This window comes from Sphaeramia orbicularis, chromosome 12 (genome assembly GCF_902148855.1).
Source record: "Sphaeramia orbicularis chromosome 12, fSphaOr1.1, whole genome shotgun sequence".
NCBI classification, from domain to species: domain Eukaryota; kingdom Metazoa; phylum Chordata; class Actinopteri; order Kurtiformes; family Apogonidae; genus Sphaeramia; species Sphaeramia orbicularis.
The window spans coordinates 78,181,981-78,194,309 of NC_043968.1; the positions used below are offsets into that span (position 1 = coordinate 78,181,981).

The window sequence follows — 12,329 nt, forward strand, 5'->3', positions numbered from 1 at the left end:
ACTCATCAGATCCATCCTCACCTAGAACATCTCAACCTGGTTCAACTTCTTCGCCATCAAACACAAAACAAAACCAGCCCAAATAATAAATCAGACCAATAAAATCAAACAGCCCAACCCCCTCTGTGTGAACTGTATGGACGCTCAGTGATGAAGAAAGCCCCGCCCCTCATCACTGAGGACCCCTCCCACCCCCTCCACCACTCCTTCATGCTGCTGTCATCAGTCAGATCCAACAGAACCCCACTGGCCAGAAAAAACACTGACAAAAAAAATCCTTCATCCCCTCTGCAACAGCTGCTCTGAACAACACAAAATAGACTGCACTGTGTTTTCAGATTTTTACCTCCGCCAAGGAGGTTATGTTTTTGCCAGGGTTTGTTTGTTTGTCTGTTTGTCTGTCCGTTAGTGTGCAACATAACTCAAAAAGTTATGGACAGATTTTGATGAAATTTTCAGGGTTTGTTGGAAATGGGATAAGGAAGAAGTGATTAAATTTTGGTGGTGATCGGGGGTGGGGGGGCCCACGGGGGGGGCGCAGACCAGAAAATTTCATTAAAATCTGTCCATAACTTTTTGAGTTATGTTGCACACTAACGGACAGACAAACAGACAGACAAACAAACCCTGGCAAAAACATAACCTCCTTGGCGTGGGGGGGCCCACGGGGGGGGCCACTGATCAGCCTTGGCGGAGGTCTGCGCTCTCCGAGTGCTTCTAGTTAGTTTATGTGTTTTACATGTTTTTATCTGTTGTTCTGTGTTTACGATGTGCATGGGCGTTTTTAATGCCTGAGTGTTTTTTTTAAACTTTGTTTTACAGCTGTGACAAAAGAAAAATTACTGTTTTTACTTGGAACACATAATAAAGCCATCTATCTATCTATCTATCTATCTATTAGGGGTGCAACGGTACAGATAGCCCACGGTTCGGTCCCTACCTTGGTTCCTGGGCCACGGTTTCGGTTCAGATTCGGTACATGTTTTGTGTCTAAAGAGAACAGTTTTTTTTCTCCCAAAATTATATTTTTACAAACTGAATTTTACAGTAGGAACGAATTCTATCACTATACAGAACAATAGAACCCTTTCTTATTCTTTGACTACTTGTATACAGTCGTACAACACAGACACGTGGACACATAAGGCCCAAAGGGGGCTTTTTTAAATAAATAAACTCCTGTTCTGCACAGGGATGTAAAAGAAAATGACGGTATAAAAATGCCACTGTCATGGTACTTAAAAGTGAGTTAGTGTGTAGACAATGTGTTTAATCTCGGGTCGGGTCGGGTTGTGGGTCTAATGTACGTGGGTACGGGCTGGTTTAGTAAAAGTGGTGGATCCATGCAGGACTCTGATGTGTGTTGACTCTAAAGCTGCTTCTCTGTCCGCTGTCACTCATTGAGGGGCGGGGCTTCCCTGCACTGCATGCTCACATGCTCTATTAAAATATAAACACTACATGTTATGTTCACATTCTGTTCTGTTTACCAATGTCAGTCTCCGGTGGATGTGTCATTTCATGTTACACAGCCACCGGTGCACTGATCTGTGTCCAATAAGGTGATGGCCACACCCACGCTGCAGGGCATTTAGAGTGAAACACAGCGGCGGTTGAAACTGTGGTGCAGTTAGATGACAATGAAACTTTCAGAGGCTTCTTTAAAAGTGTGCCAGTACAAGTACAGATGATTAAAGCTTGTCCTTTACCTTGCATAATCAATAGGGGTCTTTCCACTGGAGTCCAGAGCACCAGGATCAGCTCCATAAACTGCCAACAGTTCGGCTTGTAACATCTGACCCGCTTTTGCTGCTATGTGTAGTGGGGTGTTTCCTTTCTCCTGCACATCCAAAGAAAAAACACAGTGGTTTTACATAGTCTGCTCACATAGAAACACCGTCCATAGGGATTTTTTACGTGTTCCGTTTCACTTACTGGATGGAAGAAATTGGCCTGGGCTCCCAAAGACAAGAGTCTCAGGCAGGTCTCCAGGTTTCCAGTCCGGACACTGGAATGGAGTTGCTGCGTCAAGAGCCACAAAGACATTGTGTCAGTTTGACTGTAGATAACATACACTGGTGACACATGCATCTAATCCACGGGTGTCAAACTCATTTTAGTTCAGGGGCCACATACTGCCTAATATTTTATAAAGTGGGCCGGACCAGTACAATAATATGAATAATAGGATAACAACTTATAAATAATGTCAACTCCAAAGTTTTTTCTATGTTTTTGAGTGAAAAAAAAAGTCAAATTCCGTAATGAAATATTTACACCTGCGAACAGTACTTGAACATAACATGAACAAATACGAACCTGAAAATTCTTTTAAAAAATAAGCGCAATTTTAACAATATTATGCCTTAGTTCATAATTTATACATGTGCATTATAACTTACAGATCACAGTGGATCTACAAATACACAAAACATTTAGTAACAGGTGGAATATTAGTAAAATTAGAATACTGTTAAGACATTTCAGGTTGTTCACATTTTTTGTAAAACGCTAGTCTGTAAATGTAAACATTTTTGTGTAATTTTAACTTTTTAAAAACAAAAACAAAGAGAAAATTTTGCTGTTTTCATTATTTATAGATTATTATGATAGTATTTTACTGGTCTAACCCACTTTAGATTGAATTGACCGAAAATTGTTTTAATATCCTTGATTTTTAATGTCTTCAGTGTAATTTCAGTGTGATTTTTGCATTTCACAAATTCATCCCAGGGGCTGTACTGGATCCTTTGGCGGGCCGGATTTGGCCCCCGGGCTGCATGTTTGACTCCTGTGATCTAATCCATCTGGGTGCACTATTACTTAACAAACAGGGAGACAAGAAAATAACGGGACCACGCCAAGAGTAGTGTCTGACACACACAGATGTTGTAATAGCTGAAGGAAATATAAATGTCCAAGCAGAAGTGCACGCTAAACAGTGATCTATGAATAGAGAAAACCATTTAACGGGAAGTAGTACTGATGTTGTACAAAGCTGCTGATGCACTGCAAAAAAGGGGTGTCTAAAACAAGATAAAAACACTAAATCTGAGGTACAGGGACTGAAAACAAGTGAAATATCTGTCCATGCAACAAGAGAATTTCATCGGACAAGATTTCCGGAGTTCAGATTGTTAAATCTAGAAATAAGCATGTCTACAGATGGATGAACACTTAAAGTAAGATAACTCTTAAAACAAGATAAATTATCTAACACTTTTTTTTTTGCTTGGTTAGAACCACATAATTTGCAGTGTGCGTGGGTTTGTTCAGCAGACCAGATCTACCACTGGTTCACTATCTCCAAAATGTTTATTAGCATGTCAGTGGCATGAAGCTATAACACAGAATTTCATTTAATATAAATAAGGTTAATCTTTTTCACATTCTCTGCTAAAATGAATGTTTCATAACTTCACTTCATTTACATCCTCTAAATTCTAATGATGAAGAAAAGTTTGGTCTTTCTAATTTTGGCTGTTCCTCCTGTGGAATGTTCTGCTATTTGGTAAGAGCTTATAATGTCCTGACCAAAGAGGAAGACTTTAAAACCACCCAGAAGTATTTATAGGTCCTGCTAAATAAGAAAAAGAACTGGGATTCATTTTCATTATTTTGATGAAATGAATAAAATAAACCTCAGACTAGAGCTGCGTTTTTGTCTAATCACACTGTATGTCTGCATCATTTCCATCTTGTTAGATTGTTTAGGTCTTGTAAAGTCCTTTGCAAATAATTTAAAACCAAAAAATCTCTTAATCTTTCACTCAAAATAAAAAAAAAAGACCTAATAGTCAAGAAATAATGATATGAAATAATTATCAGTACCATTTTTATTGTGAATATATTGCTAGCCACCAGTTTGTAAATATATTCTTGGCCATATGGTCTGTATTCAAAGTATAACAATAATAAATGCTCACCTTGCTGAGGTCTTTAGCGGTTACACTGTCATCCTCCCGACATGGCATCCGATGAACATAGGCCAACATCTGATATTTAGCCTTGATAAACTCTGTCTTGTTAGGACTGGAAAAAACAAAAAAGGGTTTTAGAATATGTGACATTTGAAGTTGGAAATCAGGAGCGTTGTTCTACTGTTTGGTGCATAACCCTCTGTTCAAGCTGAACTCTGCACGGCTGTGTATAAAAGACGGTGACTGTTTATCTTAGATCCAACTGCCACAAACCAGACAGTGTTTATACCCAGATCCAGCGGTGCCACATGGACCCATGTCCTGTTCAATAGTCTCTGTGTTTAAACTCAATAAATGATCTGTTTAATACATGTATGAATAGGTCTGAGTAAGTACTGTCACATGACACATGGTACAACTGACACAAATATAATTTTGGGGTAAAAATACTTAAATTCCTGCTGCGTGACACGGGGACTGAAAATGAGCATCATTTTATTGACTTTATTCAAATGTCCAAAACATGCTGTTCTCATCATAAATGGATCCGAAATGAAACATAGTGCTTTAGCTCTGATGATAAACTACAACTGGGATCAATATTGGATCAAAATGTGGAAATGATCAGTTTGGATGAACACAAATCTGTTGGGACATGAGGACAAGTGGGAACTGGGACAGAGGGACAGGAGTTTGGACCTTTGTTCAGTACCACAATAAAAGACTGAGTGGAACTAAAACACTACACATATGATCCTAAACTTTTATTGAACAGACATATTACAACTGAAGTGATATATACAGATAATAGCAGAGAATATTTTACTAATAATTGGATTGGACAGAACCTCTGAATATTCATGTACTGTTGAAGAATTAGTTCAACAGATTCACAGACTGAAAATATCACTGATACAAGAACAAATATTATTATTAAAGTTAATAGTGCATTTACATATATGAGTCTGAACAATTATTATTATTAAAGTTAATAGTGCATTTACATATATGAGTCTGAACAAATATTATTATTACAGTTAATAGTTCATTTACATATGCGAGTCTGAACAAATATTATTATTAAAGTTCATAGTTCAATTATATATATGAGTCTGAACAAATATTATTATTACAGTTAATAGTTCATTTACATATATGAGTCTGAACAAATATTATTATTACAGTTAATAGTTCATTTACATATATGAGTCTGAACAAATATTATTACAGTTAATAGTTCATTTACATATATGAGTCTGAACAAATATTATTATTACAGTTAATAGTTCATTTACATATATGAGTCTGAACAAATATTATTATTACAGTTAATAGTGCATTTACATATATGAGTCTGAACAATTATTATTATTACAGTTAATAGTTCATTTACATATATGAGTCTGAACAAATATTATTATTACAGTTAATAGTTCATTTACATATATGAGTCTGAACAAATATTATTATTACAGTTAATAGTTCATTTACATATGCGAGTCTGAACAAATATTATTATTACAGTTAATAGTTCATTTACATATGCGAGTCTGAACAAATATTATTATTAAATTTAAGTTCATTTACATATTTGAGTCCTTTTTAGGTTTCATTTTATGTTAATTATATCTTCATATCTTTTTTTCTGAATGTGATACTGAAGTTTTGTAAACAGTTCCATAAAATAGAGTTCTAAAGCTATAACAAATGAGCCTATTTGATAAACGATAGGTGAAACTTTAATTTATGACACTGATGTTCACTTTTGCTGATCTGACCCACCTGGCAGAGGAGATAGATTTTTTGTTGCCCTTTAGTCTATTTTATTATCTGAACATCTTCTGCGTATCTGTCCATCCTTTCAGTATTCATGATTTTATGTCCATAGAAGCAATCAACTGACAAACAACTTCAACAGCTGACAAAGAATGACTGTCATTCATCTAACATGATTAGGATGTTAGCTCATGCATTTAGCTTAGAATTCTTTTGTGGAATATCTTCCCAACTGCATGTTAGTTGATGAAGTTACTGCAGTTCCAGTTATTTGTGACTGACTGGCTTTGAGTCATGTTCATGGTACAAAAGACAAATTATTCATGTTCATTGACCAAAACAATGAAAATCAATAATACCAGTAAGACTTGAAGTCAAAGCATGCACATGTACACTGACATATCAAAAGCTGTTCCGATGAATCATGAATCTGCTGTAGTACTTACTGAACTCTGTCCTGAGGGTTGGCTTTGCGTTTTCCAGTCACTGAAGAGGAAGGGTCCAGAAGACTGTGCTCCCATATGGAGTTAGCTCCATTACCATACAGCGTCTGAACCATCTGAAACAGGACAGCAACACAAAGTCAAAGATTATGATCGATGAGGACATCAGAAAACTGAAAGGTTGGTGATCTGATCTCTGGTGCCTGTCCACATCTTAAGTGTCCTTGAGCAAGACATCAAACCGCAAGTTACTCCAAGTGTCCACAGGTGTCCCACTGATGTGTGAATGGAAGATGTTTATGTGCAAATGGGTGAATGTAGAGCTGCACAATATATGGTTTGAGCATCGTCATTGCACTGCACATGTGCGCAATAGTTACATCGCACGTCCTGTAAAGTAGGAGGTAAATGAACTCAACGTGTTCTCATCTAAGTTCATCTTGGGTACCTGACACACACTGCAAACAGCCATCCACCAATCACAAGTGTTCTTAATCAGTTTGCCAAAGCAGACCACTCTCCTGCACATGGATTGTGTCACTGGTAACAACATATAAAAATGAGCAACAAACAAGAGAAAATCACCAAAAACGAAGACTTTGTGCCAAAAAGAAAAGCAACGTTAGTTATCAGGAACTATTTCAGCTACAAGAAGGATGAAACTGAAACATGTGTTCTGTGTCAATAGTGCTTTGCAATTGTTGCCACAACGAGAGGTGACACAACTAATTTGTTTGACCATTTACGTTGGCACCATACAGCTATTTCATATTGCAGGGTTTAAACAAATCGCAACGTCAGTTTTTTCCAGTATTGTGCAGCCCTAGTTGAATGTGATACACTGTAAAAGTGCTTTGAGAACCATCAGGGTTGAAAAGACGAATGCAAGTCAATTTACCACTTGGATCACTATGATGAAACAAGAGCTAGGCTAGTCTTGGTAAGAGTGTAGTTTCCTTTATCACTGAGCCCATGTTCATGTTATGACTACCCGTCAAAATAGGTGTAGTATTAAGACATCATAGTGTAGATGAAGCAAAATCAATGTTCAAATCACGGGAGTACAGCATATTTATTAGTTATCATCCTATATCTGTTGTACATATTTTCTCAAATTTGAGAAATGTGCACATTAAAAAACAAAAAACAGTAAGTAAAGCAGCTATATTTACTGAACATCAGCTTTTACCAGACCTTTATCAGACCATTATGAATGCACTGGGGCCAGACTTTGAACAACACAATATTTGGTGACTGAGGGAGTTCACTGGTAACGTTTTACAAATCACTTGATGCTTTTCTGACTTCTCTAGTACCAAAGGTTGACCTATTGTGGATTTCTAAAAGCTGATATGATTATGATAGTTTGGAGAGGGAAAAAAATCAGATAGCTGATAAACAGCCATTATCATCCTGGTTTCTCTTCCTCAAAATGTTGACACTGAAAATGCATTATACATGTATTTTTTTCCACACTTATACAAAACTGGACAGCTGTTGATCTGAATCTGACTCAAAATAATACAAGCTTACATGACAAAAAGTCTGAGTCACAGAGACTCAAATGTATAATGTTAATCTGTAAGCTAAATATTAAACAATATAATTAAAAAAGAAAACTCTAACAGTTATCCTGTTGGTGCAGGTTAATCAGAGTGGTCATCTCTGATTTACATGTCATGCCTTTAAAGCCCCAGTATATAATATGACTGTTTTAGCAAAGAGTCTTCAAAGAGGCCTCAAACTCAAATAACATCAAATAATATTAAACATAGTCACGTTCAGTGTGAAAAATCATATTTAACCCTTAGAGACACAAACAGCCACCGACAACCAAAACCATCTACTGATCTAAACTGTTTAATACCTGTTGATTCACTAATCCTATCAATCCATGTCAATAATTGGTGTAAAATACAGTTCTTCATCTTTTCATGATCATCAGCTGCTGAACTGCTTTATAGAGTTACACAGGTGTCAAAAAGCAGCTGGACTGATTTAGAAAAAAAAGACCACGAAACTAAAACTACTGGGCCCAAATTTAAATCCATGTTGTTCAGTGTGTTCCAGTTCACAGTTGATGTTCAACATCCTAAATCACTTACTGATGTACGTTCTGAGTGCCTTATTTAGTCCAAACCTGTCAAACTTCAATTCTTCTATTTGTCTTTTTGTGTTATTCCACCTGTTTTGACTTAAAACACACAGTAAAGCAACCAACTTAAGAAAAGGAACACAAGCACATACTCATTAGGACACTGAAACAGACAACAATTCACAGCGGCACCTTTACCTGGAATCAGGGATCAGGGGTTAAAGGGTCAGTCTGAGTTTTAATGAACATCTACATCACAGGTGTCAAACATGCGGCCAGGGGGCCAAATACGGCCTGCCAAAGGGTCCAATCTGGCCCGTATGATGAATTTGTGAAATGCAAAAATTACACTTAAGATATTAATCAATAGTGTAAAAATCATGTTATTTCAGGTTCCATACATACACATACTAACCAATTAGATCTCAGTTGGGTCAGACCAGAAAAATACTGTCATAATAACCTAGAAATAATGAAAAGTGCAGATTTTATCTTTGTTTTAGTGTAAAAAAAGTAAAATTACATGAAAGTGTTTACATTAACAAACTATCCTTTTACAAAAAATGTGAATAACCTGAAGAAATATGAACAATGTGAAATGTCTTCAGAAAAGGAAATGCAATTTTGTCAATATTACTGTTATAATATTTACTAATATTATAGCAGTTACATTATTTTATAACTGTTATAATCTAACATAAATATATAACATATACATATATAATATGTGGTTATATATTATTATAATATTACTAATATTAATGTTTCTAAATGTTTTGTGTATTTGTAATTGTAATGTAAGCTGTAATGCACATGTGTAAATGATAAACTGATGCAGAATATTGTTAAAATTGCACTTGTTTTTCTAAAGACATTTCAAGTTGTTCACGTTATTCAGATTTTTAAGGAAACGATGTAGATATAAACATTATCATAATGTAATTTTACTTTTTTCACTGGTATTATTTTACTGGTCCAGCCCACTTGAGATCATATCGGGGTAAATGTGGCCCCTGAACTAAAGTGAGTTTGACACCCCTGATCTACATGATCAGTGAATTAAATATAGTAAAATACCTGATGTTCACTGAAAAAAAAACCCATAAAATACAAAGGATTATGTCATAATAAATTGTGATAAATCACTTTTTGGAATCATTTTTTCGAACTACCACAAAAGTAACAAAGGTTATTTGTAGGTTAGAAAGGACACCTATGGGCCATAAGTGCTGGGTTTTCAACTTCCAGAACATTCTCTGAATCCTCCAGATGTGTGATGGTGTGTGCTCACAGCTGGAACTCACCTGTAACTGGGAGGGGGGCCATGGGCAGTGAGTCAGATGTCGGACTTGAGAGCTGTGTCGCCCCAGCCCTCGGTGGATGCTGCAGCACTCATCACATATCAACACACCCCTGTTAACAGAGGCCCAGCGTGGTTCTGCAGCACAGAGCCCAGATGTTAGCCTCTGTCCATGTTCTTTAATAATACATGAACCCTGATTGTGTAACTAATACTGGAGGCACTAAGGGTATGGGTGTTATGTTGGCTGAACCACATGAAAATAACAGATAGCAACAAAGACCTCCAGACAGATTCCCTCTAAAATATTAACAAACATCATAATTGCATCACAAGCCTCTAAGTTAGCAGTAAATGTTTATTAGCTCGTTAGCTTTTTCAGCTACATTTACATCAACAACCTCCTATGGTTTATCATTCAAAGGAAGAGTTGAAGAAACAGACAAGTCAATGACAGGACACAGATAATGCAGCCACGACACAATTCAATAAATATTTACACCCCAGTTTTATTTACGACCACTTCAACTATCCACACAACCTGTAGCTAATAATTATCATCTTATCAACAGTGTTCCGTTAACTACGTTAGCTAACTGGACGGTTGTGTGGAGGTTAGCTGGTTAGCTAAACAGCTAATGCTAGCATGTTTGACATCTTACCCGGAGCACTGCAATCAGCGCAGACCTCTCTGCTTCGGAGTCGCTTTGACATCCCTGGATAGAAATGGTCACGACTCAAGTAAGACAGTTATATGTGAGCTATGTTAGAAGGCAGGAACACCAAATTAAGAGGATAATCCGTCCTGCTTGATTGTAATTGTGTCCAACAGAGGACTGTGCCGTGGGTCTGGTGTGTCCTCCCTACTGTTGAACAAAGCGGGGGCCCGTTCCAATACTCCTACAGGCTCCTGCAGGGGCCCGTTCCAATACTCCTACAGGCTCCTCCGCGCCTCCTTGTCTGCTTGTTTCCTTCACTTCCTTTGCACGCACGCGCCGCGCGCGCACACACACCCACACACACACAAGCAACTTGGCTTTTATAATATAGATAATTTATTTTTATATCAATTCTATTTAATTACAATTTTATCTCATAATTATGACTTTTTATCTCATAATTTTGACTTTTTATCTCATAATTTTGACTTTTTATCTCATAATTATAACTTTTTGTCTCATAATTATGACTTTTTACCTCATAAAAATGACTTTTTATTCTACACAATAGTTCAACAGTATTGCGTTCTAATGTAATACTTTTGCGTTATAATGCAAATGTTATTTTTTCATATCCCTTCCCAGGCTCCATATCACATGGACTAAAGAGTATGTTTTATTTATTTATTTATTTACCTGTATTTAACCAGGAAAACCTCATTGAGATTAAAAATCTCTTTTTCAAGAGTGTCCCAGCCTAGACGGGCAGCAGGACATTAAATAGTTACAGACACAAACTTTCATGCATAAAAACCAAAACAAGTTTCCAATACATAAAAAAGCACAAAATCAAGTCGAACTTTCCAAAGTTAACTTTATTTATTTATTTATTTATTTTGTCATCGCATGGTGCCACAGGGGCTGAGGAGCATGTTTTTTCTTTCTTTTTTCTTTTCTTTATTTGTATTTATCTATTTAGTCGTTACATGGTGTCATGGGCTGAGGAACATATTTTTTCTTTCTGTCTTTTTTCTTTTCTTTCCTTTATTTTTTTATTTTGTCGTCATGTGGTGTTACAGGGGCTGAGGGGCATATTTTTTCTTTCTTTCTTTTTATTTTATTTTATTTTATTTATTTATTTAGTCATCACGTGGTGTCACAGGGGCTGAGGAATGTGTTTTTTTTTTCTTTCATTCATTTTATTTTATTTATTTACTTATCTATTTTTATTCATTTATTTATTTAGTCATCATGTGGCATTACAGGGGCTGAGGGGCATGTTTTTTTATTTCTTTCTTTTTCATTCTATTTTATTTATTTACTTATTTATTTTTATTTATTTATTTATTTATTTAGTCGTGACGTGGTGTCACAGGGGCTGAGAAGCCTTTTTTTCCTTTTCTTTCTTTTTCATTTTCTTTTATTTATTTTTATTTTTTTATTTACTTATTTCGTCGTCCCGTGGTGTCACCGGGGCTGAGGAGCATATTTTTTCTCTCTTTCTTTTTAATTTAATTTACTTTAATTTTGTTTTATTCACTTATTTCGTCATCATGTGGTGTCACAGGGGCTGAGGAGCATAATTGTTTTCTTTCTTTATCATTTTATTTATTTATTTATTTAATTATCTAATTATATACTCATTTCGCCGTCACATGGTGTCACCGGGTCTGAGGAGCATGTTTTTTTTTCTTTTCTTTTCTTTTCTTTTCTTTTCTTTTCTTTTCTTTTCTTTTCTTTTCTTTCTATTATTTCTTTTTATTTATTGATTTTGGCGTCAAGTGGTGTTACCGGGGCTGAGGAGGATGCTTTTTTCTTTCTTTTTCTTTTTCATTTTATTTCATTTTTATTTATTTATTTATTTACTTATTTTGTCATCATAATTTAATTTAATTTAATTTAATTTAATTTTATTTATTTATTTATTTAGTCGTCACGTGGTGTCACTGGGGCTGAGGGGCATATTTTTTCTTTCTTTTAAATTTAATTTAATTTAATTTTATTTGTATTGATTTATTTATTTAGCTGTCACATGGTGTCATCAGGGCTGAAGAGCATGTTTTTTTTTCCATTCTTTTTCATTTTATTTTATTTTCACTGATTTATTTGTTTGTTTGTTTGTTTGTTTGTTTGTTT

General features: G+C 35.6%; 1 protein-coding gene across 8 annotated transcripts in view; it reads right to left on the bottom strand.

The window, feature by feature from the left end:
- git2b (G protein-coupled receptor kinase interacting ArfGAP 2b) overlaps positions 1-10,394 on the bottom strand; it is a 41,674-nt gene extending 31,280 nt beyond the window's left edge. For all 8 annotated transcript variants that reach the window (XM_030149615.1, XM_030149618.1, XM_030149614.1 and 5 more), the window contains exons 1-6: positions 10,197-10,394; positions 9,539-9,672; positions 6,143-6,255; positions 3,927-4,032; positions 1,936-2,022; positions 1,710-1,840 (exon numbers count right to left, since the gene is read on the bottom strand). In XM_030149615.1, coding sequence (XP_030005475.1) covers positions 1,710-1,840; positions 1,936-2,022; positions 3,927-4,032; positions 6,143-6,255; positions 9,539-9,672; positions 10,197-10,248 — 623 coding nt within the window. In that variant the 5' untranslated portion in view covers positions 10,249-10,394. The remainder of the gene's footprint in view (positions 1-1,709; positions 1,841-1,935; positions 2,023-3,926; positions 4,033-6,142; positions 6,256-9,538; positions 9,673-10,196) is intronic.
- Positions 10,395-12,329: the final 1,935 nt, after the last annotated feature.